Genomic DNA, 26,210 nt, shown 5'->3' on the forward strand with positions numbered 1-26,210 from the left:
TGGCAACAAAGAAAAACAAGAAAAAAAAACATTTGTGAAGCTCTGTTGTTGGCAATTAAGAGCACTTAGTGTACACGTACCAGGTACCAAAAGACTCACAACATGAGCAGATTGTGTAAACTCGAACGAAGCGTAAGGGTGAATATATCAGCTTTCACAAACAGAGCAGGAAAACTCGCAGCTGTCTCCTGCCACCGGGGGAGGTTACGAGGCGCAACAAATGCGGAACTCTGTCTCCCTCTGGTGGCTCCCTTGAGACACTACAAGCTGGTCAAGATAAAATTGAGTCAAAATCATATTGGAAAGACTAAAAAATAAAATGAAATCGACAAAAGCGCCGCAGTCACAAACACAATCATCTTGTCAACAAGGCCTGCTTGTAATAACTTTGCCGTGACAGCAACAGTTAAATGCCAACACATTTGGATATTTATTTTTTTTAAAGTACTTACAATAAAAAAAAAAAAAAATGAAAGTCATTGCGGTACGTAGGGGCAGTTTTAAAAAAGCATGTTTAAGGTACACTTTAGAGTTAAAAAGGGTAAAAATATATCACTTACTGTGTGAACAGTGCTGCACAGAATTAAAGTAAGGCATGTGACTAGAGTCAACCACTAGGTGGAGATATACATTCATACATTGAGGTCTCTTTTCTAAAGGCTCGCGGCATTACGGTTTAGTGTCAGCCCCGTTGTTCATTGTTCATTTCATTCCACCAGCAGCACAGACAGTTTTCAGGAGCACAGCAAAGGATACAGACAGCTTAGTTTCTTGCTTTTTTGTCACAGTGCACACACAGCACACACTGAAACACTGAAAGAGATTCCAGGCACAAAATGCATTTGCAATCATTGACAGAGGAGCTCAGAGGCACACAGAGGTAGGTTCCTTCGTTAGCCCTTGCTAGCCGACTAAAGCACAGGAAAGATGACGACCACAACAAAATCTTTGTTAAGGTACAGTCAGACTTTTTTTCTTTGATTTTGTGAAAGCAAGAAGAAGTCAAGCCGTGATGCAAACACGATGGAGCTCAGATCCAAGCACACTGCTGGTGCCAAGTTTAACATTGCACAAGACAAACTTAAAAAAAATAAAAGATTGCCAGGCTGGAATCGGATCACCGGTCCAATCGTCAAGTTTCCGATAGATGCGGTCGAGGCGGCATCCGCGTTCGTTCCATGCTCACTTGCTGGAGGTGTGTGTGTGTGTGTGTGTGTGTGTGTGTGTGTGTGGGAGGGAGGGGTGGTTGGGAGTGAGCAGTAGGCCGGCCGTGCTCAGTAAGGGTCCAGTTTAATCCTCCTGTACAGGAAGCTGGTGACGACCATCCCGCAGATCTGAAATCAGGAAGCGGCGAGTCAAAGAGAGTCAGAGGGTCAGCGCAGCAGCAAATAGCAGGACGTTTGCATCGCACACAGGGGGAATGGAGCAGAGGTCAGAGGTGACGGTGTTAGCGGGGGGGGGGGGGGTGTAAGGTGTCGATGTCGCCAGCCAAGCAGTCGTTACTGTGGCAACATGTGTGTATCTGTGCGTTCGTCAAGCAAAATGAAGCAAAGTTGTGACAATTCAATGCAGACGTCAAAGAGTGGAGGACCTGATCAACTCCACAGTGCAACGTGATCACCGTCTGCCCCCCCCTCCCCCCCCAGGGCTCCGCAGCGCTTCAGAACCAAGTGGAAACTCTGCAACTCATGGTTTGCTGACATGCGACGGTGCAAAAAGGTGAATAAACATGTGGGGAAGCAGGAGGAGATATTGACCTGCGCCGCCGGAGCCTGCCGGGGTTGATGGATAAACAGGCCGGGGCGCTCAAATTCAATCTCCGAGTCTCTAAAAGCCCTCTGAGAAAGACCCATCGAGCCGCCCGCCATTGACTCATCGCTGCCGGCAGCGAGTTCTTGGTTATTTTCGGCGCCGATGGATGCACAGAGAGTGCCAGAGTTTTCCTCCTCCGTGGCACGAGGGGGCAGAGGAGGGAGGAAAATGCCTCCATTTGTCTTCCTGAAACCTCATTTAAGAGGTTAGTCCACATTCCAAACTGGCATTTCACCCGATTACCACTCGGCACTGTGCAGATGGTGAGGAGGCACACGAGCAGGATGGAGACATGTTTTTCGTCATGTTTTTTTTTTTTTTTTTTATGTCTGGAGATCCTGAACAGTCTACATCCACAAACAAAGAGTTGAATTGACAGTCAGCAGGTTAGAAATCCCTGTCCCTTTGTGGCGTAATAGGAAAGCTGCAAAGATTCATTAATTGCTAAAATAAAGTTCCAGGCTGTGGCTTCTTGTTAAACTTAAAAACAAGAAATATGTGCACAAAAAAAAACTGACGTTTTGATTGCTGTTGAATGATGTTCAGCAGGTGACCGAATAGCAAAGCCATCAGGTATTATTCATCAAGGCATTTGCACGGTGGGTTTGACCGTCGGCGCGACCAACGACATGCAGAGCGGCAATCGACAACAGGAAGCTGAAGCCAAGCACCCGAAAGGTTTCACGCCAAAGCCAGACAACAAGCGGGGTGCAAGTGATCACTTCGATTTGGGGGGAGAGGCAGAGCGGACGACACGAGAGGCAGCGGCATGCAGGCAGATTTCCACAGTGCAGCCCAAACCTTGTCTCTCTCCAGTTGATTTCAACATCACAAAGACGCTCAGGAGCTAAATCACAACATGCCAAAGGCCTCCTCTTCTTTATACAGCAGGTAGATAAAGCAGGCCGTCAGCGCTGCCCCAGCTAGCTACACACACACACACACATTAAGACACGCACGCACACACACACACGCAGCAGTTCACCAATGACAGGTTAGTGTGTTAAGAGGAATTGTGAGGTCTTCAATAAATGATTTATTGATAAATGATTGAAGAGAAGATTCCAACTAAAGCAAATCATTCAAATCATTTCAGAAAAAATTGGCTGCTGCTGAAAGAGACGACAACAAGACAGAAGACGTGACAAAATACATTCAGCATCCAGAGCTACTCAAGCAGGGCAATTTTTTTTTCCGCTTTATAAAATGGCGACGTGGATGACATTTGCACCTCCTGGTCAGTAGATGTCGCACTGTTCTTATGTACAACTAAGTTAGTTAGCGAACATTAGCTTAGCTATCCAGCAGACCTCAGCAAGGCCATTCTGCTACTTGGATTAGACCACATGTTTTGCTGCGTACAGTGATTTACTGTGGGTACATTGTCATGAATTTTCTTTAACCTGCGTCACTGCTACCTTTGAATTGAGGTCATTATCTGAAGACAGACTTCAGGATTAGAGGCTTTTAAAAAGAAACTGAATAAACAAATTAAAAAAAACAGTAACAAAGGTTTGTTTGGACTACAGTGTCCTGCAAGTTCATTTAAAATAGGTACAAAAAAAAGATTTGTTTGCAATTCTTTTGCAATTTTTCTAAACATGATAAAAGTATAACATTGACTGCAAGATGTTTATAGTGGCTGTCACTCTAGGACTGAAACCTATTTAATAACAGGGATATTTAACCTGAGGTGTTGACAGCAGTTGTCCCACTGCTGCTGATTTATAGCTAATAAATATTTAAACCCACCTGTCACCTGTGTGGTTTTCTGTTCTGCAATATATTTGTTGTATTTTGTCTCGTTCTTGGGCGAGACGGCAGAGCAGCGCCGGCGGTCTTACCTGCAGACAGGCCACCCCTATGCCAACCGCTCCGATGACCAACAGGTGCGCGGCCAAAAACCGCTCCAGCTTGGTGATGCAACCGCCCTGCAAGGTCAAATCTGACTTTTCATAAAGAATCGCATAGAAAGAAGCGGCACAACCAGCACACTTCCTGGCGCAAAGTCAAAACAGAGCCAAGAACTACCGAAAATTCTGTACATTTATTGCACATTAAATTCGTGGCTGAGGGGGTCAATTCACTGACCTCCACCTTGTAGATGTTGGACGGGTGGTCCCTCTTTCCGCAGCCAGGGGTGATGGTTTTACAGCAGCTGTCGGGCACCAGCCTGCCCTCTGCTGGCGGCGAGGAGACATACAAGCTGGACGTCCAGTCGTGGGAGTTGTTGCTGCCGCAGCACTTAAACTGGAGACGCAGAGAGAGAGAGAGAGAGAGGGGGGGGTGGGGGGGGGGTGAGCAAAGTGGTTTGGCTCCAAGTCAAATGATGTTGCAGAAACATTTTTTTTTTTCTTTTTCACGGCAGTGTTGCAATTCTGATAACGTTGCAGCCCCATTGTTGTTCACAGTTCACGAGGAGGACAGAAGCTCTGCTCTCTCCCCTCGCCCAGGGACCGGCTCATTTTCCGGAACTCTGCTACTTATGAGCAGCAACTAGAATTAAAACATTCAACAGCACACATGGCTACTGCAGGGCGCCGCGTGTGTCACAGTCACAGAAGAAGCTCGCCGTCCGTACGTCTTGCTGCAGCCTGTCCACCGCCGCCGTGATGGACTCCTTCCCCGGCTGCGCGTAGTTGGCCGTCATGGTCTGGTTGAGGTGCAGCTTCAGGTCCTCGCTCAGCTGCGGGGCAAGAGAGGAGCGGGTGGTCACGCTGCGTTTTCGAAGCGTCCACGCGGGACGGAGTGCAGCAAAAGGAGCGCGCAAAAGTTGCGGCCGCGAGGACTGCGGCGAGGGGAGAGTTTCAAAACTGACAAAGGTGAAAGGAGTGGGAGGACCGGGGCAAGTGAGATGGAGAGCGACTCCTACACATCTGACATGGCAAGAAGAAATAGACCTTGACACTGTGTGGCTTCTGATGTGCGTGTGTGTGCGTGCGTGTGTGTGTGCCCATAACGCACGAACACAAAGCCCTGGAGACACTGACAGGAAGGGCAGATGAGAGAGAACTTATCTCCGAACACAGACCGAAGCCTTTTCCATTATAATAAATCTCTGAGCTACCGTGGGCTCTTAAAAGTCGGCGCTATCGGAGAGGCAGATGTTTGGAAGATTAAACAAAAAAAAAAAAGAAAGACTGAGACCACATAGTGGACATAAAGCTAAGCGTTGGGGGAGAAAAAAGAAATCACAGGCAACACGACTGCTGAAGATGTAAGGAAGAAGCCGCAGTGGAGTTTTTCCTGCCTAGTTTTGTTCCATTCGTGCCACCACCACCACCACAATTACACGGGTTTCAAAGTTCCTTCAATACACACCCAGAGGGCAAACACACAGTCTGTCCTCGCACTAAAGCGCAATTAAAAACGCTCTGCAGAAAGAAAAAAAACATCCCGCCTACCCTCCCTGCATCCTCTCCCCGAGCAGCCATCAGGAAACAGCAGTTGTGTATTTTAGTGCGGAACGTGCATCACAACAGATTGTTCTGACTAACTCTCGGGGCTACTGGGCGGCACAACTACCGAAGACGGAAGGGGCCAGTGAACCGGCAAAATGCGAGATAATAAACCAGTGCAAAGTGAAAGACTATTTATTTATTTTTTTATTTATCTCAAACATGAAGGTAAAGAGAAATAAAAAGGATAAAAAAAAACAAAACACACAAAGGAAAATAAAAATATAAATCAAACAGCAAGGTAAAAATAAATAAGCAAACACCAGTGAATAAAACAAGAGAATGACGTTGTTCATGTTCGTCAGCATTGTGGCGCCGAGAGGTGCCGACTTACCCTCTGGTAGTAGACGTAGGCCAGAACTCCAGCTACCAGCTCGATGAGGAAGATCAGCAGGAGGAGGAAGAAATACTGGGGGCCAGGAAGAAGAGGAGCGACAGGCAGTGTTAACGGCACGCACATGCAACACAATCCATTCAGTTCAATTAAAACTTCAGTTTTGCAGCGACTGCAATGCCGACACCGCTGCAAATAAAGAAAAAAAATCACAGTGATCCCCCTCAGAGTCTGGATTCTGCAATAAAGTCAAAGTCAGCATATGGTGTCATTTGTGTTAAAACACACTGTGTTAAAAGGTGAAGGCACATCAAGAGTGTTCGAGTTTGAATAGAGAGCTCTCACCACCTAAAGCACCAACTTCCCTTCTTTACATTGGTTTATTTATCCAGCGCACACACAGACACACAGAGGCGTGGAGGCCCACCTGTCGCAGAGCGGGACACTGCATTTTGACAGGAAGTGCTACACTCTGGATCATTAGGGACGGTGGGGGAGGGGGGGGAAGGGGTCCAGGCACCGCGACACTGACACACTGACAACTTCCCACGAGGTGCGTACACGCAGCTGCACCAAATCTAAACGCAAGTGCAAAAAGCGAAGGCTCTCTCTCGTTTGCATGGTGCAATAGTGCAAGCGCAGCTCTGCATCGCTTGGTTACAGAGATTTTAGAACGGCATAATTTACTTGCGCGGCCGCTGCTGCTGCTGCCCACACACACACACACACACTCACACAGCTAACAAACGCCGCTTCTTCACACAAACTCACGCTCACACCTCCCAAAACTAATCTATAAATAGCCCAACTGATCTCAAGCTAAAAAAAAAAATAAAGACTAAAAAGGCGGCGCTGACTAGAAGTCCTCCATGCATCTACCTCCTCGCTGCTGCCAGCCTCTTCTCCTCCTCGCTGCTAGACCTCCATCCATCAATGGCGGATGGATGGAGCTATAAATAGCCCTGCGGCACCGAGCGTTCACCTCCCGCCTGCCGCTCTCCCACCAGGGCCGTGGCTCTGTAAAATAATGAGGACAGTGGCGGGTCCTGTCGCTGCCATTTGTCTGCATTCAGCCGTGGAACCTTGGACCCCCAGGAGGGAGGAGGATTAATTATTTATTAATTGACTGTTGCGGCGCTGAGAGGCCTTTCGAAAGCACGCGTGGGCTCACTTTCGCCTCTTGCCTGCAGAGGTGGCACGAGGGAGGTTGGGCACCTTCTCTGGTCCATTAGCCGTAACTGTTGTGATGTAACATGATGGTGAACCAAAGTTCTGACAGTCTTTTCTTCCTTTGGGGCATTAATGTTTCACGATATACCGCAAAGGTGCTATTTCGTAGATATTTATTTTCCACCCTGGAATCCAGTGAAGCAGTTAAAAAAAAAACATATTCAGCTCCATTTGCAGCCCTGCTAAAACCGATGGAAGCTGAAATAAATAATACATTCTTTTTAATTCTAATTTAAGTTCTTTTTAAAATTATACATAGGAAGGTCCAGATTGAATTTAAAGTTTATACGTTTTTTGGTTTCTTTTATCAAAAAGGCAAGGCTTGACATTTGCCATATCAGGGGCACTGAATGGCAGCAGAGAGACACATTGCTGGAAGAATTTGCGTAATATGAGACCTTAAACCTTTCCAAAAAAAAAAAAAGGCAGGGACCGCCGCCTCACCGTGGACAGACAGCTTTTCTGCTCCCGGATGACAGCGCAGCAGCCAAGGAAGCCTGTCACCACCACCAGGCCACCGGCCACGATCAGGGTGTACGCCGAGACTGCAAAAGTGCTGGAAGTCAGCAGACTCAAGTAGTTGCCCTTCTCCACCAGGGTCCAGACGCCAACACCCAACACTGCTGCTCCACCCACCTAGAGGAGAGGAAGACAGACATTAGATTCCGAAAGCACAGCACAATATTGATTTGCAAAAGCCATAAAAGTTGGGATGTTTTCTGAAACATATGGATTATTTTTTTTAGAGAAAATCATTGAGATGCTGGTGAAGCTCGTTTAGTTGCAAAGAAAGACTCAACATAAGAAATTCAAGAGATTGGAAAGGAGGAATATACAGTCTCAGAGAGACATGACCAGGGGCTGGCATAAACACATGCAACACGCAACAGCTGGAGGGAGAGAGCCCTTTCTGAAGGCGTAATGGCCACTTCCTTCCAAACAATCCCAGATAAGAGACGTGACCGCGGGTGGTGTCCAGACCTGTTCCTCTCATCAGGCCCAGAGACTCACAAATAGGAAATGCCTCCCAGTCCCTCTCCCCTTCACCCTCTCCTTCCATTTCCGTCAATCACGCAATCAAGTCAACAGGGCAGGAAATGCTTTGATACACATGCAGCGGTCAGGCTTTTTTGTAACATGTAGGTCCTGTTGGATTGTTTAAAAAATAAATAAATAAATAAATAAATAAAAAATACAAGTTTTAAAAATCAGGGTCAGAGCCAGAAGCATATAAAAGAAGCAGATGGCTGGAGATTAGTTTTCAAGCCGAGCACAGACGGACAATAGTCCTCGGCCCTGTCATCAAATTTCCATTTCTGACAGCCATCGGTGCCTCTGTTCCGTCAGCAAACTCTTTAGAAAAATCAATCGTTTACTTCTTTTGCTTGCTCCATTTTTGACAAAGTGTGTGCTAAAAACATCAAGCAGGACCTCACCCAGGTCAGCGACAAACACCCCCAGCCAGACTATTGTTTGCCTTGCATCATGTTTCTGACCTCCTTCAAAGACATGTTTAGGGCACAACAAAGCATCACTTTTATCAGGAGGCTGTGAACAGAGGGATAACTATGCTGTTTCTTGAAGATCCAGAGATTTCTTTTTTTTTTTTTTTACAATTCATGATGTGAACCAAGGGAGTCGAGAATATGAAGTTTGGATATAAAAATACAGATGTAATGTAGAACTTTCAATATTGTCGTTTTATTGCGTTGCATAATCATCTCTATTTTATTAATGATTTCTATGGAAACCAAAGCAGTTAGTTTGCTACTTTGGATGTTACCACATGACTAAAAAGTCCTTGGGAAAACACTGTATCTAAAAACCAAAGACAGAACAGAGCTGCCACTAAAACAGGCCAGTGTACAACTTTCTTTTCCCTTGCGGTTTGAGTGGGTGTAGCTTTTTTTTCTTTTTTTTTTTTACTTACCCAGAAAAGAAAGTTGAACACAAACAGCAGGTACTTCAGACACACGGTCACGCAGTCCCCCTGGTCCTCTTTATGAATAGTCTGCATCTTCTCTCATTCGGTTCAACTCTGAAAGGTCAGTCCACACAACGTATTCCCAAATTATCCACAGTGTCGCACAGACCATAAAACTCCTCATCATTAATTGGACTTGGCTACGGTTACAGCTCTGAAAATAAGTGGCCATGGGGTGGGAAGCACTCAGAGTCATGAAATCGATCTGTATCCCCGGGCGAATCTGCACAGGCGGAAACACTGTGGGGTTTGGTGTTTGCTGATCACTTAGTGCCACACCAGCACACTTTATGTATAAAAAAAAATTAAAATAAAAAAAGTCAGAGTCGGCCATAATTCGCCAGGTGGCTTAAAGTTCAGCTGGTTTGTTAGCTTGGCCCTTTGTTTTTGCACTTGTGGGCCCTCGTCATGTATGACGGTTGTTTTTGACCTTCCCATATTTCAGCTGGCATGTCACCAAATGAAGGAACGGAAGGTTGGTATGGCAACAAATATCTATATTTATAGCTAAAAAATATATATATATGTTTTAGGTGCGAATTTCCTCATGAACATACATGAGATCAATAACAGGAAGATTCCAATATATTGTACTTATCTATGGATTACAAGCACTAACACTCTCACGTCACTCTATCAATAAATCAACTTTAATTAACTCAATTAAACTCACCTGTGTCTACACCAGGATCTTCTACCCAACACTGGTGCTTACTAGTTAGCCACCAAATATTAGCCTGGCACAGATTTTACGATACGCTCTTTCGTCTAAAAGTGTCATTTTGTGAATACAAGATCATTCGGTCACTGAGTTGATTCTAATCAGTGCAAAGCTGAGCGGAAAACTCTCCGCGTTTGCGACCTGATGCAACACCACAAATGGCCACACGGCTTCCGCGAACGTCAGCCAATGGTGTGCATTTGGAAAAAGGCTCGTCTTGGTCGGCGTTTCCTTGCGACGTTTATTTCGGACTTTGACCAATGCGAATGTCCTCTGACGGAGTGGCGAGAGGGCCAGATAGACAAACAATCGAGCTACGCACAACACAACACTGTTCCGTTTATATTGAAAGGGAAACTTTTGAGTCCACAATTACTGAAGCGGTTGCAACATTCTGGACTTGAGCATCCTACAGAAAAAAAAAAAAAGAAGAAGAAAAAAAAGGGGGAGGGGGAGAGAAACACCTGCGTCGTTGATGCGCAAGACAAAGTTTAGCCGAATCACCTCGCATTTATATCGGTAAACAAGCGGCCTAGTCTCGCAGACAACAATATACTCACCCGGCTAGCGTGTATCTGTGATAAAATAGTTCGTCTGAATTATGGTTCCCTTTCTAAACGGAACCAGGAGCGCTGCAGCGGTGAGCTTTCGGTGCGGACAAGCTTGTTGCTCTCAGGATGTCCGACAGCCGTGCTGTCTGCATGATGCATTCAGGTGCAGTTCGGACTTTTGGAAATTTCTTGTAATTGTGCGTCGCCATGGACTTCTCCCTACTGCTTTTTAATCACAAACTAGGAAGTAGATAGAATAATTGCGAGGAAAACTGATTTTAAACTATAATGGACACGTTACTGTTAATTTATTTCAAAGGTTTAATTTGCAGAGAGACAGTATAGTTGGACAGCTACTGCAATAGACAGGCACAGCGTCATTAAATGCAGCACAAACAGGCCTCGCTACTTAAGACAATAAGTCCACAACTGATACGGTGTAAAGTACACTTCCTACTTTTGTGCTGCACAGTTTCTGATCGCCCGCAAAGGCACCACGGCACGAACTTGAGGAAAAGGTCAAAATTGATGGAGGAAATGGAGCTGCCCTCTTTTCTGCAAAATACACTGAACAGCGGCGTGCCAGTGGCAGGATAACCTTGGTTACATTGTGACTCAATACTTCAACCACAATGAGGTGGAGATGAATAAACACAAATGTGGAGGGGGAAAGGCACTGAAAGACCTGCAATGCTGCTCAATCCCATTTTTTCGTGCAGTGGTATTATTGAATTAAGTCATATGCTTGACTACCAGTGCATTCATTTAAAAGTGCAGTAATCTCACTAATATTCTCCGTGATGATTTCAAAAATATATGAATGGGCCTCAGATTTTTATTGTTTAGAATTCCACACTTAAAATAAATCATACTGTAATAACAAAATAGTGCAAGCTTTTGTTTTGAGACCCGTGAAGCCGCAAACCGAACATGAATATTAACGTGAAATGATTTGTTTTCTTATAAAGCTTTACACCAGCTTGCAACAAAACAAAACTGTAAGTCAAGAAGATAGGTTGAGGAAAACAAGTAAATTAGCAAAGGGAACATTAAAAATTGACTAAAAATGCAATGCACACCATTTTACTAAAGAAAAAACCAAAAACATAATAAACAAAAGAAAAATAAAAGACAAAAATAACTTTTTCTGCATGCATATTACCGTATCAATAATGTTAAACATGTCTTCTATAATAGCCTTGCAAAAGGCTGTGCTTACTCTCCCTTTGGTGACTTCTTAAAACCCCAAATCATTGCACTCTTATTTTCCATGTAATCAGGGTTTGCTGTCACAGCAAGACTTCCTCTCTTCTCAGAATAGACTCCTCCTTCCTCTTTTTCCACATCAGCAACTTAATAAGCTCCCAGGCTGTTCGGAGTGGATGTTGGCTGCATGCTGCGACGACGGTCACATGGTCTGGCACGGATTAGTCTGCCAAAACAACATTACTCAGTCGAGGATGTCATCACCCCGGTCGTGATTTCTGCACAAAACAGCTAACCGGAACATGAAGAAAGAGCAGTGGAGTTTGTTGTGTCGCGGCGACTGTGATGCGCGCCGACGTGCGTGAGGATTTCCGCAAGTAATGAAGACAGAAAGAGGGGGAACAAATCGAGACAAATGAGCGACAGAAGGACTTTGAGGAGCGCACATTTATTACAGCAGATTTACGCAGCCATTTCGTTTCAAATCCACATTTACCCGTGCCATCTGTTTTGTTTTGTTTTTTTTGTTTTTTTTTCACATTGCGTGTTTGTCTTGATGGGTAAATATGCAACTGCAAGAAACAATATAATTAAAAGTGGATATAGAAAATGCATTTTCAACCAGAGTAGGCCAACGTTGTAAAAGTTTCAGTTTTGTGTCTGAGACTTCCTGCTTCGTTCCCCTCGGTGTGTCTTCTCTCAAGCGGGAGGCCGGGCGGCTCCAACTCGGCCTCCAGCTTGTCGTGCCTGACCTCTTGTGGTCAAATGCACCCGGGAGCCAAATGTCGTGCCAGCGTTGGCTCTTTTTTGAAGTTCTACTTTCAACGAGGCACAAAAGAGAGGTCGAGGGTGCCGCTATCCCACGCGCAGAGGTCGGAAGGGAGATAGCGGATGGTCAGAATCTGCACCGGAGCGTGCTAATTCCCTCACCCCGCCTACTGCTTTGTGTGCAGTAGCGGTAATCAGGATGAGGAGATCCTCGATGAGGTGCCAACAATCTCGTCAGTAGCTGCGTTTCCATGACCCCTAGAATTGCGCAAAACCTAAATATCGCAATAAAAAAACTGGTCATGGAAACACCTAAACTTGGAAAAACCTCTCAAATATGGCTAAAAGATGTTGATGCTGTCATGAGGTTGTTTTTCAGATGTATTGACATAGAGGAATAACGCAAAAGTGTCATGAAAACACTCACGCATTTACACGTCACCTGACGTGGGGTCAAAGTGGGGTCTCGCAGGATGAGATTTTAAGAGAATTATGGTTTATGCGCTTCAATGTCATTAAATAGAAACACCTCCAAATTGCAATTGTGCTTTGTTGAAATTTTAGAAATATCACTTTTATTTTGTGAAAACCTGGAATGGAAAAGCAACTACTTTCACCTCCCTCCGCGTCTTTTGCCTGGGGGGCGCAAGCGCAGCATGGTGATCCAATCTACAACCATCATTTCGAGAGAATGGAAGGACGGAAGCGTTGGCGCTGAAATAAATAATAAATAAGCGCACAAATATATCACATCCACAACAGACTCAAATGTATTTCCAGCTTAGTGTCGGGGAGCAGAAATGAAAATGTGAAAACAATAAACTGAGACAGCGAGCATGTTATTTGTACCGCTAATTGCTCAGCCAGAGCACAGCAGTGTGTTTTCCCCGTGGCTTTTTTTGTCCCAAGCGTGAAACCCCAACATCTGTAAATCTGCTTGATATATGCTCTTCGCTATGATCTACTTTCTCATTAGTACAATCGTGATGAAAGGATGTGCCAAGATAACGGCTGCAGCCTGCACATCCATTGTGGAAATAAAAAGGTCTGATAAAGCAAACTAAAAAGATAAAGTTGACACTTTCCTCATCTTTTCTGATATTGTGCCATTCAGATGACATGGGTTGGGTTTTTTTTTCTGTATTGAGCGGAATGAGGGAACCTTTGGATCAAATCTAGAAAAATATTTGGGCAGTTCTTCCTCATAGAACAGTAACCAAAAGCCGTCGTGTTTGAAATAAAAAGGCAAAAGATGACCAGCTGGAGCAGCTGTCAGGCTCCAAAGCTTCAGATTGGTTCTTCAACCTCAGAGGGGGTCTGTCTTTGAGAAGTGTACAAGGTGCCTTATCCACAGCTGTCGGATCAGCAAGAGGAGAATGAGTTGGTGTGCAGGGGTCTTGACCCTTGATGCTGAAAAAATGAAGCCAAAGAGTGGGTGCACCTTGCACCTGCACCTGAGCAGAAACTTCCTCCAAACTTCAGCTGAGGTGAAAACTGCTCCTCTCCTTGCAGGACGCTTCACTTTCAGCATTGCGTCCTGAACTATTTTAATCAGGTTTTAAATCGCTTTGACCTGACAGAAGAGCAAGGCTGATGTTGCCTGTATCCAAGTTTTTGAATACTCTGCTGAGGATTATGATTTTCTTTTTTTGTTTTGGGCTATTCTTACTTTATTTATTTTTTGTTGCGTGGTGTGAAGATTTACTCACACCCAAGCTATTAAAAAAACAACACTTTTGGCAACATGAAGCGCGGGTGTTTTTGTGAATATTTACAGCCTTGGAACAAGAAATTAAGCTCTGAACACACAAAAATGTTCCAATCATCTTCACAAATAAAGGAGAGAGATTAGGAAAAAAAAAAGTGTAAGATGGGGGTTGGGGGGGTTGGGGGGGGCAAGTGCAAAAGCAAGTGCAAAACTCAGTACAATCATTTAAAGCATAAGAGTGTAGTTTTATCACTGAGTAATCAAATAAAACAACATTACAAGAGAGATAAAAATTAAATGGGAATAAAACAACATTTATTGATCAATTGGCATAATGGCTGAAATGCATTGCAATTCATGGCTTGTGGGAATAAATTAAACTCAAAAATCTCCACAGTCACCAAGAACTATCCTGGGGGAGGCATTTGTGAACAACACTCAGTGTCATCTTTATGCAGGTTGGGTTTTCCTAAACTACAAAGTGCACCTGTCATCCAACCTACACGCTCGTCACCGTCACTTTGCTTCACTTGCACGTAACCAGGAGCGCAACAGGATTGGGGGTTGGGTGTGTATTCAAAGATCCGTAGAACGAGGCTCCGCACACCTCCACCTGTTACATTTCATTTCACGTCTGCACGTTGATCACATTCATGCGTGGCAACGCGCCCAGCAGAAATGTGTGCACAGATACAGAAAAACGCGTGCAGGCTGCGAGCTGTTGTTACATAAGCGCGCGGCTGAGGAGCTCTCCTCAGGCTGTGACGGCTGGGAAATAAAAAAAAAAAAAAAAAAAAAAAAAGAGGCTGCTACACCGGGCTCGTCAGCGCGTACCCCCCACCTCCTTCAAGTGCGCGCTCGTCACGACTCGTGCGTAACTTTTGAAGCCCCTTTAACTTTTCTCCGAGTGGAAAACCGTCGGGATTACGCGGACGGGGGACTTTTTACGCGTGGCGCCCGAGGGGAAGATCTGAGCGACTTTCTGCTTCGACGTTACGTTTCCCAGAGAGCCTACTGGAGAAGAGGAAGCACTATATTGGCGCGTACTTTCTATGAGAAGCTATTGTGAGGACCCTCCCTCACCGGTGAGATCCCAACCGACAACCCCTTGTCACAGCTCGCTGCGCCGCAGGCAGCAGAAGGCACCGCCACCCGTGAGTCCTCCCACCTAAACAACCTGTTACCACGTCTCTCCGGCCGCGTTCCAGCTTGCGCGAATCTCACCAGCAACTTTTTTTTCCTTCTCCCCCACCTCTCGTTCGCCTGCGATGGATTTAACTGGCTCCAAGTGGAACTATACCTGCATATCTCTTTTTGTGACTTTCACCTCTACACGTATCCCTCCCACAAAGCCGGCTGCTGTTCGGGCATAATGTCAACACATTTCTGTTAAGGAAAAAAAAAAATAATAATAAATAATAATAATAATAATAATAATAAAACAAAACAAAAGTGGGGAAAATTCAGACCTTCGGCGCACTTAAAGAGTTGTAGCCTAAAATCTCGCCGGCTCTCATGGGATTAAGGCATTCGTCGCGTTGTTTGCTGCTACGGCGGAAGATGGCGGAGGCGGACAGCTCCGAGGTAAGGACCTTGTGATCGTCCTGCTGCAGCCGGCTGCAGCGGGACCCGGGACACCTTGACTGTGCAAATGTGTTGCGCGACATCGCCAAGATTCCTGTACCGTCCCTGCATCTCTTTAATGCTGGATCGAGTCGTTTGTTCTGTTTTAAATCATTGCCAACGCCGTGCAGCCACGTTTACGATCCGGGCTGCAGCACGATGCCGTTGCACGCTCCGGCAAAGTGCAGCGCCCGTAGCGTGTCATGCAGATGTCGGCGGGATGATGTACATTTTGCGGTGATTCTAGGTGATCCAGTGTGCGTATTGATCTTTTTTTGAAATTAACGATCAATCGGAGCCGTGAGACGTGAACGCATCTCGGCTCGCTGTCCTTGGTGCTGAAACAGTTTCATCCTCCAGCGCGGTGCCAAAGAGCGCAGCCTGCATTGTAATGGATTTAATTCGTTTGTCTATTTAGCTGACCACTTAGGAGTATACCTTGCACGCGCACGTGTCTTTCATCAGTCTATAGCAACAGCTGCAACCGTAAAGCTAATAGAGTATGTGCCCAATGTTCATGCATTTTGCACCTCCAGCACTGCTGCTGCGAAATCTTAAGCAGCTCAACAAGCACACAAGTGTCAGCCATGCAAAGAATCGCTGAGGTAAAGGCGTAAAGAACAGACGACAATGTAAAAAAAAAAAAAAAAGAGTATCTCGTAATCTGAGCTCTTCCTGCACTGGGCACTGAACCAGCCGCTCCAGGTGTTGGCCGTTTGAGCAAAATGTGGAGGAGAAAATGAGGCGAAATGAGGTTCTTAATCCAACAGGGCCTCATTTGGAGGCAATTAAAAATGCACAATAATGTGTCAGCTTTTGACAGGAAGTGAGAAGTAACCAACCATATTCTCAAAGTACACCTCTGTATGCCAAATTTAGAAAAGGCCTTTCAAACCATTTCCTTGTTTTAATGAACTTGAGCCAATTACTCCTTTCATTGCAATCCATCTTCCGTCTTTATCTCTCTCTTCCCCCCCCGTACAGCGGCAGCAGACCGTGACGTCCTCTAACTCCCAGTCAGCCCAGCCAGTGCCTACCACCCACCACGTGCCCTGCACCCCCCACACGCCTCATGTAGCGGCCCTGGCTACCTGTCCCGGTCGTGGCAAGATGGCCAAGTTCATCAGCCCGGAGGAAATGACATCACGCGATTACTACTTTGACTCGTATGCCCACTTCGGCATCCATGAGGTAGGCGGGCCAGGCTGACAAATGGCCACTCTGAGAGGATGACAGCAGATGCGTCGCTTCTTCTTCTTTCTTTTTTTTCCCCCCCTCCGTCACCAACCTGATGCTACTTTACTTGCCAAGAAGATTTATCCCCCGTTTCTCTGGCTTTTGGTCAAATTTAAAAGCCAGGGTTGATTTAAACCAACAGATTTCTCGCAGGCAGATAAGATCCGACGATGGAAGATGTCCAAATATCCTCTCTGGCCTTAATGTTATTATGTCTATAAATAAGAAACAGACAGAACAGTACACTGTGTAAAAAGAAGGCTCAGTCCCCTGACCGTTTCAAGCAAGGACAAGGTCAACAGCAGGCGGGAAAACAAAAAACATAAATCTGAACCTATGGGTTATTTGGCAAAATATCATCTGCACTTGACATCACTCCCCGTGAGTTATGCCCAGTTTGTTTCCATTGTGCTTGAACAGCAGTCGGACCTTCATGGGCAGCATATGTCTGATTTAAGACCTTCTGTTCTGATGTAATTTAAAAAAAAAATAGATTGTATTGAACCAGGTTATGATTAATGGTTCTTTTGCAAATGTGCACCTGTGCAGGAAGTGGGACGTGCTAATGTGCGTGGGAGGGCTGAAAAAACTCTCTCTATTCAGGTTTTTCTCTGGTAACAGCCTCTCAGGTAGCGCAACAAACACAGCTGTGAACACTTCGGCATAATCGTGTGGCTGCAAACAGACTATGAAACTTTGCACTTTCACGTTCAAAAAAAAAAGAAGTAAAGAAATAGATGGTGAACTGTCCGCATTATCCAACACGGTCTCCCAGCAACCTCTTCTGCAACCAGCTGGCACAAAAGACACCAGATGTGTGGTAACCGTCCATGTGCAGCAATCCATTAATCTGCATCCATCCATCCATCCATCCATCCATCCATCCTTTTTTTATTCAGTCCTCTAATAAAATGAGCTGCCTCATACAGTTGTGCAGTCGTAACCAGCTAACGACCTTCAGCGTGACGGAGAAGCTTGACGGAAAAGTTTGAGGACACGCGCGACCTCTTTTTTTAGGCAGCCCTATTTTAGCATGTGGGTCAGTTTTTCTGTTCGCTCGCAGACAAAGACGGTGTTCCGATTACGGGGAGTGGAAAAAGGGAGGCAAGTGGAATGTGCAAGTGGGCTCAGGAGATGGATATCAGGCGGGTCCCAGAAGGCCTAGTGCTGCGTTTCTGTCTATTTCAAGAAGCTCTGCCGCTGTCGCAAAAGACCTGCTGGCCCGGATACTCCCAGATCTACCTCAGAGCGCAACCTGCTTCAGCAGAAAAATCAGGTATCCACAGCACGGCTCCCGAAACTGTCATACACATTTTTTTTGTCTTTTTTTGTTTTCAAATTAGGAGATGCTGAAGGACGAGGTGCGGACGCTGACCTACCGGAACGCCATGTACCACAATAAGCACGTGTTCAAAGACAAAATCGTCCTGGACGTCGGCAGCGGCACAGGGATCCTCTCCATGTTCGCCGCCAACGCCGGCGCCAAGCATGTGTACGGGGTGAGACACATTCCCTCGTTAACGCATCGTTGCGACAGGGGGAAGCGGCGCACCCTCGCTGAATATGAATGTCTTGCTGCTCCCACCGGCACATTATCCCTCATTCCTGGCTCTTCTCCCAAAGAAGAGGCAAGAATGAGCCAAGAATGAGGGACATATACATATATATATATATATGCATATATATATGTACTGTATATATATATACATATATACACATAAATATATGTATATATACATATATATATATATATATACACACAGTATATACACACACATACACATACAAACAACACAAATATACATATGTACACACACACACCCACACACACACACACACACACACACACACACACACACACACACACACTCAAACATCGGGCCTTTTTAATATTCCTCTGAAGTGCTGGCATCTCGTTTGGTCCAGAGGCAGGAAATCTTGCTCGCGGAAGGCAATAAAAGACACTCAGCTCTCCTTGAAGCGTGGCTGTATGTCACGGGTTCATGCATTAGCGAAGCAGCTCTTCCCACAATTATTGCATGATTCATAGACTGCTTCACACTCACGGATGGCGATGGAGCAAAGTGATGCATGGGGTTTTCAAGCTGCCCAGGGTCGGTCAAAGGGGGGCGACCGGGGTGTCCGCTGATGTTAGGATGGATTAGCGGGATCTGATTGAATTTGTCCTTCCGGTAAAGAGCAGCCTTGGACCTATGGAGAGGAGCAGATAGTGGATAATGATGGAATATATTTTATCTTGTTTAAAACTTGTCACTTCTTTTCACCAACTCTCTCCACTCAAAGATGTGAGCCGTACTTTTTTTCCTTGTCCTTGTGCCTTCAGATCGAGTGCTCGAGTATATCAGAATATTCTGAGAAGATCATCAAGTCAAATCACCTCCACAACGGTAAGCACTCACTGGTTCCGGCTCCATGCTGATCAGAACGTGCGGGAATCTGCCATCAATCAGAATCACGGCTGAAAATTCCAGCCTGAACTTCACAGATGGTGATGACAGATGGTGGGCTCGAGGTTCAGTCAGTTATTGTTTGAACACTTTCTGCCGTCGAGAGACGACAGTCTTTGTAGCGCCAAAGGGAATTAGCACTCAATTTTCAACTGTAAGCAGGTCCAACGTACCTGGATTGGCGCAAGAATTAACCATCTAACTACTTTTGAACCTGACAAGATTATGCATTTCATGCCCCAGTGATGCATTTTCCCCCCCAATGCACTGGCACACTGACAAAGGTGAATGTTTTCTAACTACACTGGAGCTCAGAGAAAGGTCTGGCAGAGGGGAAGCAAAACTTGGAAAGTGATTGGACAAACCTTACTCCATCAGCTATGAAAGTGTTGCCAAAGCCACTCTGGAGTAAAGTGAAAAACATGTTCGAAGTCTTCAATTCATCAGTTCACTTTCCATCCAGCACCATTAATAGTAGGCTTTTAGAACTTCAGCATTAACTCTTGTTTCCACTTTCTACTTTTTAGGGCAACTGCACTATACATGTTCTGCATTATATCCAATTTAAAAAAAAAAAAAAAAAACTTGGTTGCCACATTCACAGAAAAAACCCACTGGACCTTTTCCTGTGTTTTTTGTTTTTTGTTTTTTTTGCACAAAGCTCCAATGCGCTGTTAGTATCTACTGTCAACTAAGCTCATTTGTCGCCCTGTCTCAGTCATCACCATCTTCAAGGGGAAGGTGGAGGAAGTGGAGCTGCCCGTGGACAAGGTGGACATCATCATCTCCGAGTGGATGGGCTACTGCCTCTTCTACGAGTCCATGCTCAACACCGTCATCTTCGCCAGGGACAAGTGGCTGGTACGGACAGATATAGCTCTTGTCTGGATTTACTTTCTCTCCTGCCGTTTAAGAGAGCCACCTGCTGAGCCCAGACTTGGGCACGTGTGTGAGCTTGTATCGCACGGCAGGCGTGCAGGGTGGAAAGGTTAACCATGACCTTCGCTTGTGTGTCTGTCTGCGTGCGTGGCTTTTGTTGTTCAGAAACCTGGCGGCCTGATGTTCCCCGACAGGGCGGCTCTCTACGTGGTCGCCATCGAGGACCGACAGTACAAAGACTTTAAGATTCATTGTAAGTAGCTGTGTGTGATTTTCTCAAATGGTATTGCCAAGTCCTTACTTTCCTGCGTCTCTTGCTCGGCTGTTTCTGGGCATAATGAAGTCTTTCTCTGCATGCGTTTTGGGACAATCAGGTAGCGGTAAGATAAACAGCGGGCTTTCTTTTCCCCAGTAGGCAGTAATTAGTTACTAATTAATAACTCGAGACTTTGATATTTTGGAAGCTATTTTCATAATTTACCATTTAACATTTACCAGTTTTTCTCTTTGTATCTTCACCCACTACAAGCTCATTTTTATTCACTGTTCAATTGAATCCAAAAGTGGGGCTATTTTGAACTTAAGGAGGATAATTTGAATCATACTTGTGATGAAAAAAAAACAAAACAGGCAGCACAGTCGACCAATAAAGAAAAAAATACACTGTAAAAGCTTTTTTTTGGGCTTCCCCAAGCAGCAATAAGTTTGATGAATGCTGCATTTGGGTTTCCAGGCTTTCCAGCTTGCCAAACAAAAAAATCATTAGGCTGTCGTGATTGTGCAAAGTGTGAGGGATGAGTAAGTCATTAATGAAAGGCCACCAGTTTGTCACAGTCTCGTTACCACAATTACGCATAATTGTTAAATGGCAGTTTTTAGATGTTTTTTCAAACAGGGAGTCTCTGGAGATGTGGTGTCTCACTGGTTGCTGCAGCAAATTGTTTCAACTGTCTATTGTTCATTCAGCTTATTTGCTCAGGGAGCAGACATTAAGATTGAGCTAAAAGCTCATTTCCACCACAGACTGCAGTAGCAATGAATCAAGATCAAATCTCACTCCAGTTGTAAAGTGATCTTTTCCTGAAGTGTCAAATTTAATAGCAACTCTCTCTGCTCTGTCTGAGTCACTCAAAAAAAAAAAAAGCCACAACAGCGGGAGAGCCGAACTTAACATTGTGATCCGGAACAAAGCAGCAGCGTTAAAAAGGTGCCATTCAAGCTTGTGCTTAGACGCCAAATCTGGGTCGGCAGCTCCTGCCACGTTTCCCTTTCAGCGCACAGGTGGCCTCCTGTTTTTTTACATACTTTCACACAAAATCCCAAAAGAATCTGATGAGGAAAAAAAAATAACTCGGATCCCGGCGAGCCTATTTTTAGTTTGTTTTTCCGCACATTAGTGGCATATCCCACCTTCCACTCCTTCAGAATGTGCCGTTTGGCCCCCAATCAAGGAGCCGGGTGGAGGAGTGAAAGGACAGAGGGAATGGGGGAGGGAGAAAAAAACTGTTTTTTTTCTTATTCAGTCCAAATTATGACAAAATAAAAGGCATGCCAGACACAGCGGAGGAGGTTGAGACGGCTGCGGTGTATTTTCAGCAGGGTTTCTCAACGGTAAGAAGGTCCAGAAAAAAAAGGGAAAACGCTGGAGCGCCACAGATTACTTCCTGGTTTTTACCTCCGCTGCCTGCCTTAAGGAGGGAGATCAGAGCTCAGCAGGAAACTCTGCACTGCTTTAAAATGTGTGTGTGTCTGTTGCCAGGGTGGGAAAACGTCTACGGGTTCGACATGAGCTGCATTCGCAACGTGGCCATCAAAGAGCCGCTGGTGGACGTGGTGGATCCCAAGCAGGTGGTATCTAACGCCTGCCTCCTGAAGGTGAGCGCTCAGCGAGGCCTTCCATACCGTGTGTGCGCCTCCATCGGCCCATTGTCCCTCCAAATCCATCAATCGATCAAGCCATCACTCAATCTAGGGAGCCTTCCATCACATTTCCAGGGCCCCTCAGCCTATTTTCCAGAATTTTGTTGGGCTTTTAGCTGTGATATAGCCTGCTTTTTTCTTTTCTTTTTTTAAGCGTGATGTAACCGGCGACTCATCTTTCATCTGACAGGGGAGAAAGAAGCGTTCAGGGGTGGAGACAGTCTCTCATGTCCTTTGTATTTGCTTCCCCACCTCCCCTTTTCCTATACCGCCTCGCCGGCTCATATCTCACTCCTCACCTCTCTCACGCCTGCTTTATCCTTCATCTCCTACCGCATCACCCCTTTAAACAATAGCAGTGGTGGGGTGAGGGCGTGGGGGCGTCCCCCCCAGGTTTCAAACTAATAAGGAGGGGGTCCCACTTCATCTCCTGCCATCCCAGTGGTAGCGAAAATGTCACACAAGAGCGGCAATGGAGTCGCCTCCAGGAGTGAGACCACTTTGTGCTCAAGAAGTGTGTGTGTGTGTGTGAGTCAGGTAGTGCTCAGTGATGGCTGCAAGATTAATTCTCACCATCTGCATCTTTTCTCTCAGAGGTGTGAGTTTTCAGATCCGACACTCACCCTTTCCGCTCCCCCGCCAGCGGCGTCTTAATTCAAACTGCCACTCATCAAGTAGCTGCACGGCCCCTTTGGAATTCTTTCTCTTCCGTCCACCTACAACCCACATACTTATCGCTGCGAGGCGCAGAGGTGCAGTGTTAAATGACAATCTGTCACGCTGTCGAGATGCGGGGAGGAAGAGCAGGGGGCGTGGGGGGGCGTGGGGGGGGGGGCAAAAACAGCTAGCGCTCGATGACCAGGCCGCGGCGGAACACCTGGTCTACTCGCGTTGTCTTTGTCGCAGCATCAGCGGATTACACCTGCTCCGTAACCTTGCCGCGCTCACACAGTGGCACAGGCTGCCAGGTAATTAGCCTCTTCTTTTTTTTTTTATCTTTCTTTTTTTTTATCTTTCAAGGCGTGCTTCACAAACAAAAGCACTCAGGCAACTGCGTATTCACAAAGAATAAAACAGCTCATGTGAAAATGTTCACAGATGTAAAAAGCATGGCATTTTTCAGTGGGAGAAGTTGCGAAGCAGGAAGTGACGCAACAACTCTGCGCCGCTTTGCATTTGGATTGTGTTTTATTCTTGTCGCTTCTCACACTCGAGTTTTTAAAGATCCAGTATGTAAAATTTTTACGGAAGCCCAATATTTAAGGGAGCCAAACGAACAGCACGTGTCGCATTCAAGGCACTGTCAGGCGAGCTTCCTTAAGAAATGGTGAAACAAGATGGCAGCTAACTAGGAGCAAGACCCTTAATGCTCTGTGTATATTCGAAAATACATGAGACCCGTTCTAAGGGTAGAAAAAACAAATTACTTTTATTGTACTGCGAGAATATACTTTAATTCATGTATTTTTGGGCAGTATGTTAAGCTTTAACCAATATAAAAATCATAAATCAAGCCAAATTTTACACACTGGACCTTTAAATACCGGCCCGCAAAAAATCAACACTGAATGAAAATGCTGCATTCTAGGAAATTTGTCGGCGAGGAAAGCATGTGAGAAGAGCTGCCCCACTGAAGGTTCCAGCCATCACACTCATTTTATTTTAGGCTGAAATTTTAAAACATGACTTTGATGGCTTAATCGTATAGATTCGAAGCGCCTCAAAAATCGGCCTTCGCCCTGAAAAATTAATGTGTTGTTTTGTAGCCGCATCCTTTTAACACACGGGTGTGTGAGTACATATAGGCCTCCATGAAGTGAGTAATACGTGTTTACCACATGCACACGCACAGCCTCCCTCTGCTGTGGATATGGGGGAGGACACCCACACAGCATGTGTACTGTGAGCACGCTCGGTTTGCCCGCCGTGATTCATCCCGTGGGCCTTTTCACACACACACACACACATTCACACACGCACGACAATCACGGTGAATAATCAAGGGCTGATTGACATATACATGCGGCGCACAGCGGCGTTGGATGTGACAAGCAGCAGGCGGCACATCTGAGTTAGCATCTGCACACGTCTCTATATTCTATCTGTGTTTTCTTTTATTTCATTTGTTTGTTTGGTTGTTTATTTTTTCAGGAAGTGGACATTTACACGGTGAAGGCAGAGGACCTGTCCTTCACCTCGGCCTTCTGCCTGCAGATCCAGCGCAACGATTACGTCCATGCCCTTGTCACCTATTTCAACATCGAGTTCACCAAGTGTCACAAAAAGACTGGTTTCTCAACAGGTGAGCTAGTATTAGCAACTACGTTATCCATCCATCCATCTTCTACCGATTCATTCGGAGTCGGGTTGCGGGGGCAACAGTCTCAGAAGATTTTTGAACAAAAGAATTTTCTTTGGTTCAGACCTGCGTGACAGTTTCGGCTATAGCTCCAGTCTTCCTCAGAAGCTTCATCCGACATGCTGCAGACGCGTCATTTAACAGCTGGCCGAATCAACAGACCTATCAGAGCCTATCGGGCTGGCCACACCTCCCCCACCTTGGACGGTCTCTGGAGAAGTGAATCCCAGGTATGCGAGAGAGTGTATGGCCCCTCGTCCCGGTTGATGGTTCACTTCTGCAGAGACCATCCAAGGCGGGGGAAGGCGGCTCAACGGGCCCGTTGAGTCAGCCAACTGTTAAATGACACATCAGCAGCTCGTTGGATGATGCTTCTGAGGGAGGCGGAAGCAGGTAACATCCTTACATCCCAACTTATTTGTCTGAACAAAAGAAAACAAGAGGAAAAACAAATGTGCTGACTGATTAACTAGCTTACAAAATAAACACTTCACCATTTTTTTTCCCTTCATTTGTATCTTACAACATTACTGATGACAAACATGCTTGCTGGACAACCAATTAGCAAACTTACCTGTCAATTTGAAATCTTGATTTTTTTGGATTTCGCTCCGCGACCTTGCATTCACCCTTTGCTGCAATGACCAAAAGCACCTGGCATTTCCAGTACCGTGACATTTAAGGATGCCTATAATACAGAAGGTAGCCACTCAGTTACATAAGTTTATGCTAATGGATTTATGCATCCTGCGCTTACATAATGCAGTGTAGAGGAGGTTCTATGTTTGGCCCGAGCCTTGTTGGGCCCGGGGCTCAGCGTCAGGCAGAGAGTTCTCAGCTGCCGGCCTATCGGAGCAGAGTGTTTAAAATACTCCTCTGTTCAACCAAAGGTAGCAGAGGGCAATTACATCAAGTGCCTTTCACGCACTTTTATCCCCTCGCATTTCCATTGCAATTTAACCTTCTTCTGCTCACCTGTGCATACGCATCTTTCCCATTTTCTCTCCAACTAGCTCCGGACGCTGCCAGCACGCACTGGAAGCAGACGGTGTTCTACCTGGAGGACTACCTCACAGTCAAGAAGGGGGAGGAGATCTTCGGCAGCATCGCCGTCCGGCCCAATGAGAAGAATGTGGTAGGGACGACAGGAAATTCCTCCCCAATTTAGATTCAAACAGGCTGAAAGAGTTTTGAAAGTGTACGTCAGAAAAGAGCCGTTTCCCTACCGCTGGATCACTGAATCAGGAAGAATACGACAAATAATTGTTCTTAAAGAGTATTTGACACTATCTAAAGTAGTGACAGACCATAATGCCGCATGCAATGTGTGTAACCACTCATCATCATCATCATCATCATCACCCTCCTCCTCCTCCTTCACAGAGGGACCTGGAGTTCACCCTGGAGCTGGACTTTAAGGGGCAGCTGTGCGAGGCAGCCATCTCCCACGACTATAAGATGCGTTAGGAGCGACGGGCGAGCAACAAAACTACCCCTCAGTCCTCCGGGACCGCCCCCAGAGGTGAGGTGGAGGTGGTGCAGGACGTCCTCCGACGAGGATTCCAGTCGGCGTGCAGGGGCGGCGCAACCGACTGGGTGCCATCATGCCAGCACCCATGTGATGTCATCAGAATAGTGCAATCATAACAGCAATAGTGCCATCAGCAGTACCAACTCGATGCACTTGGGGGCACAACGTTGAATGTAACACCCAAAATTAATTTCATTAATTTCTTCTTCGCTTTTCTGTTTCTTTTGTTTCAAATTTTTTGCCACCGAAGCAACAGAGCTCCAGTGGGTCGTCTGATGATTGGAGCAGCTAACTGGCTAATCTGTTACTGAGGGGCTTTCCTGCGTGTTTGTTTGGAGCGATCATGTGCGCTGTGTAAAATCTGTAGAGGGAACAGTCGGCTGTTGTGCTTTGTTTGTTATTTTACTTTTAATTGCATGTAG

The 26,210-nt window shown here is 45.8% G+C and overlaps 2 protein-coding genes across 4 annotated transcripts; one reads left to right on the plus strand and one right to left on the minus strand.

Annotated features, from left to right (window-relative positions):
* Positions 1-406: 406 nt before the first annotated feature.
* tspan11 (tetraspanin 11) lies at positions 407-10,238 on the minus strand. Of its 3 annotated transcripts, none has more exons than XR_012927139.1 (9): positions 10,100-10,238; positions 8,765-8,872; positions 7,279-7,470; positions 5,605-5,679; positions 4,394-4,498; positions 3,904-4,062; positions 3,657-3,743; positions 2,614-2,739; positions 407-1,334 (listed from the first exon to the last, which is right to left on the minus strand). XR_012927139.1 is itself a non-coding variant. In XM_076030131.1 (8 exons), exons 2-8 carry the CDS (start codon positions 8,849-8,851, stop codon positions 1,275-1,277), a joined length of 765 nt encoding a protein of 254 aa, XP_075886246.1. In that variant the 5' UTR covers positions 8,852-8,872; positions 10,100-10,238; the 3' UTR covers positions 407-1,274. The 3 variants fall into 3 exon arrangements, 1 of the variants encoding a protein (XP_075886246.1); XR_012927140.1 differs by lacking the exon at positions 10,100-10,238 and adding an exon at positions 9,492-9,945; XM_076030131.1 differs by lacking the exon at positions 2,614-2,739.
* A 4,963-nt stretch (positions 10,239-15,201) lies between these two features.
* On the plus strand, positions 15,202-26,093 carry prmt8b (protein arginine methyltransferase 8b). The gene is made up of 10 exons (XM_076030139.1): positions 15,202-15,356; positions 16,380-16,586; positions 17,975-18,130; positions 18,976-19,039; positions 19,818-19,960; positions 20,144-20,231; positions 21,738-21,853; positions 24,050-24,200; positions 25,271-25,392; positions 25,641-26,093. The coding sequence occupies exons 1-10, from the start codon at positions 15,288-15,290 to the stop codon at positions 25,722-25,724; spliced, it is 1,200 nt and encodes a 399-aa protein (XP_075886254.1). The 5' UTR covers positions 15,202-15,287; the 3' UTR covers positions 25,725-26,093.
* Positions 26,094-26,210: the final 117 nt, after the last annotated feature.

The sequence above is a fragment of the Nelusetta ayraudi genome, unplaced genomic scaffold (genome assembly GCF_046127955.1).
Source record: "Nelusetta ayraudi isolate G7.1 ecotype Tasmania unplaced genomic scaffold, CSIRO-AGI_Nayr_v1 ptg000027l, whole genome shotgun sequence".
Taxonomy (NCBI): Eukaryota; Metazoa; Chordata; class Actinopteri; order Tetraodontiformes; family Monacanthidae; genus Nelusetta; species Nelusetta ayraudi.

What these genes read in the sequence shown, in the direction of transcription:
- tspan11 (XM_076030131.1), bottom strand. Translation starts at nt 8,851, where the DNA reads ATGCAGACTATTCATAAAGAGGACCAGGGGGACTGCGTGACCGTGTGT. An exon ending in TGTTCAACTTTCTTTTCTGG is followed by an intron (nt 7,471 to 8,764) that starts GTAAGTAAAAAA and finishes CCTCTCCTCTAG; the next exon opens with GTGGGTGGAGCAGCAGTGTT. An exon ending in CCTACGTCTACTACCAGAGG is followed by an intron (nt 4,499 to 5,604) that starts GTAAGTCGGCAC and finishes CTTGCCCCGCAG; the next exon opens with CTGAGCGAGGACCTGAAGCT.
- prmt8b (XM_076030139.1), top strand. Translation starts at nt 15,288, where the DNA reads ATGGGATTAAGGCATTCGTCGCGTTGTTTGCTGCTACGGCGGAAGATG. An exon ending in GCGCCAAGCATGTGTACGGG is followed by an intron (nt 18,131 to 18,975) that starts GTGAGACACATT and finishes TTGTGCCTTCAG; the next exon opens with ATCGAGTGCTCGAGTATATC. An exon ending in AAAGACTGGTTTCTCAACAG is followed by an intron (nt 24,201 to 25,270) that starts GTGAGCTAGTAT and finishes CTCTCCAACTAG; the next exon opens with CTCCGGACGCTGCCAGCACG.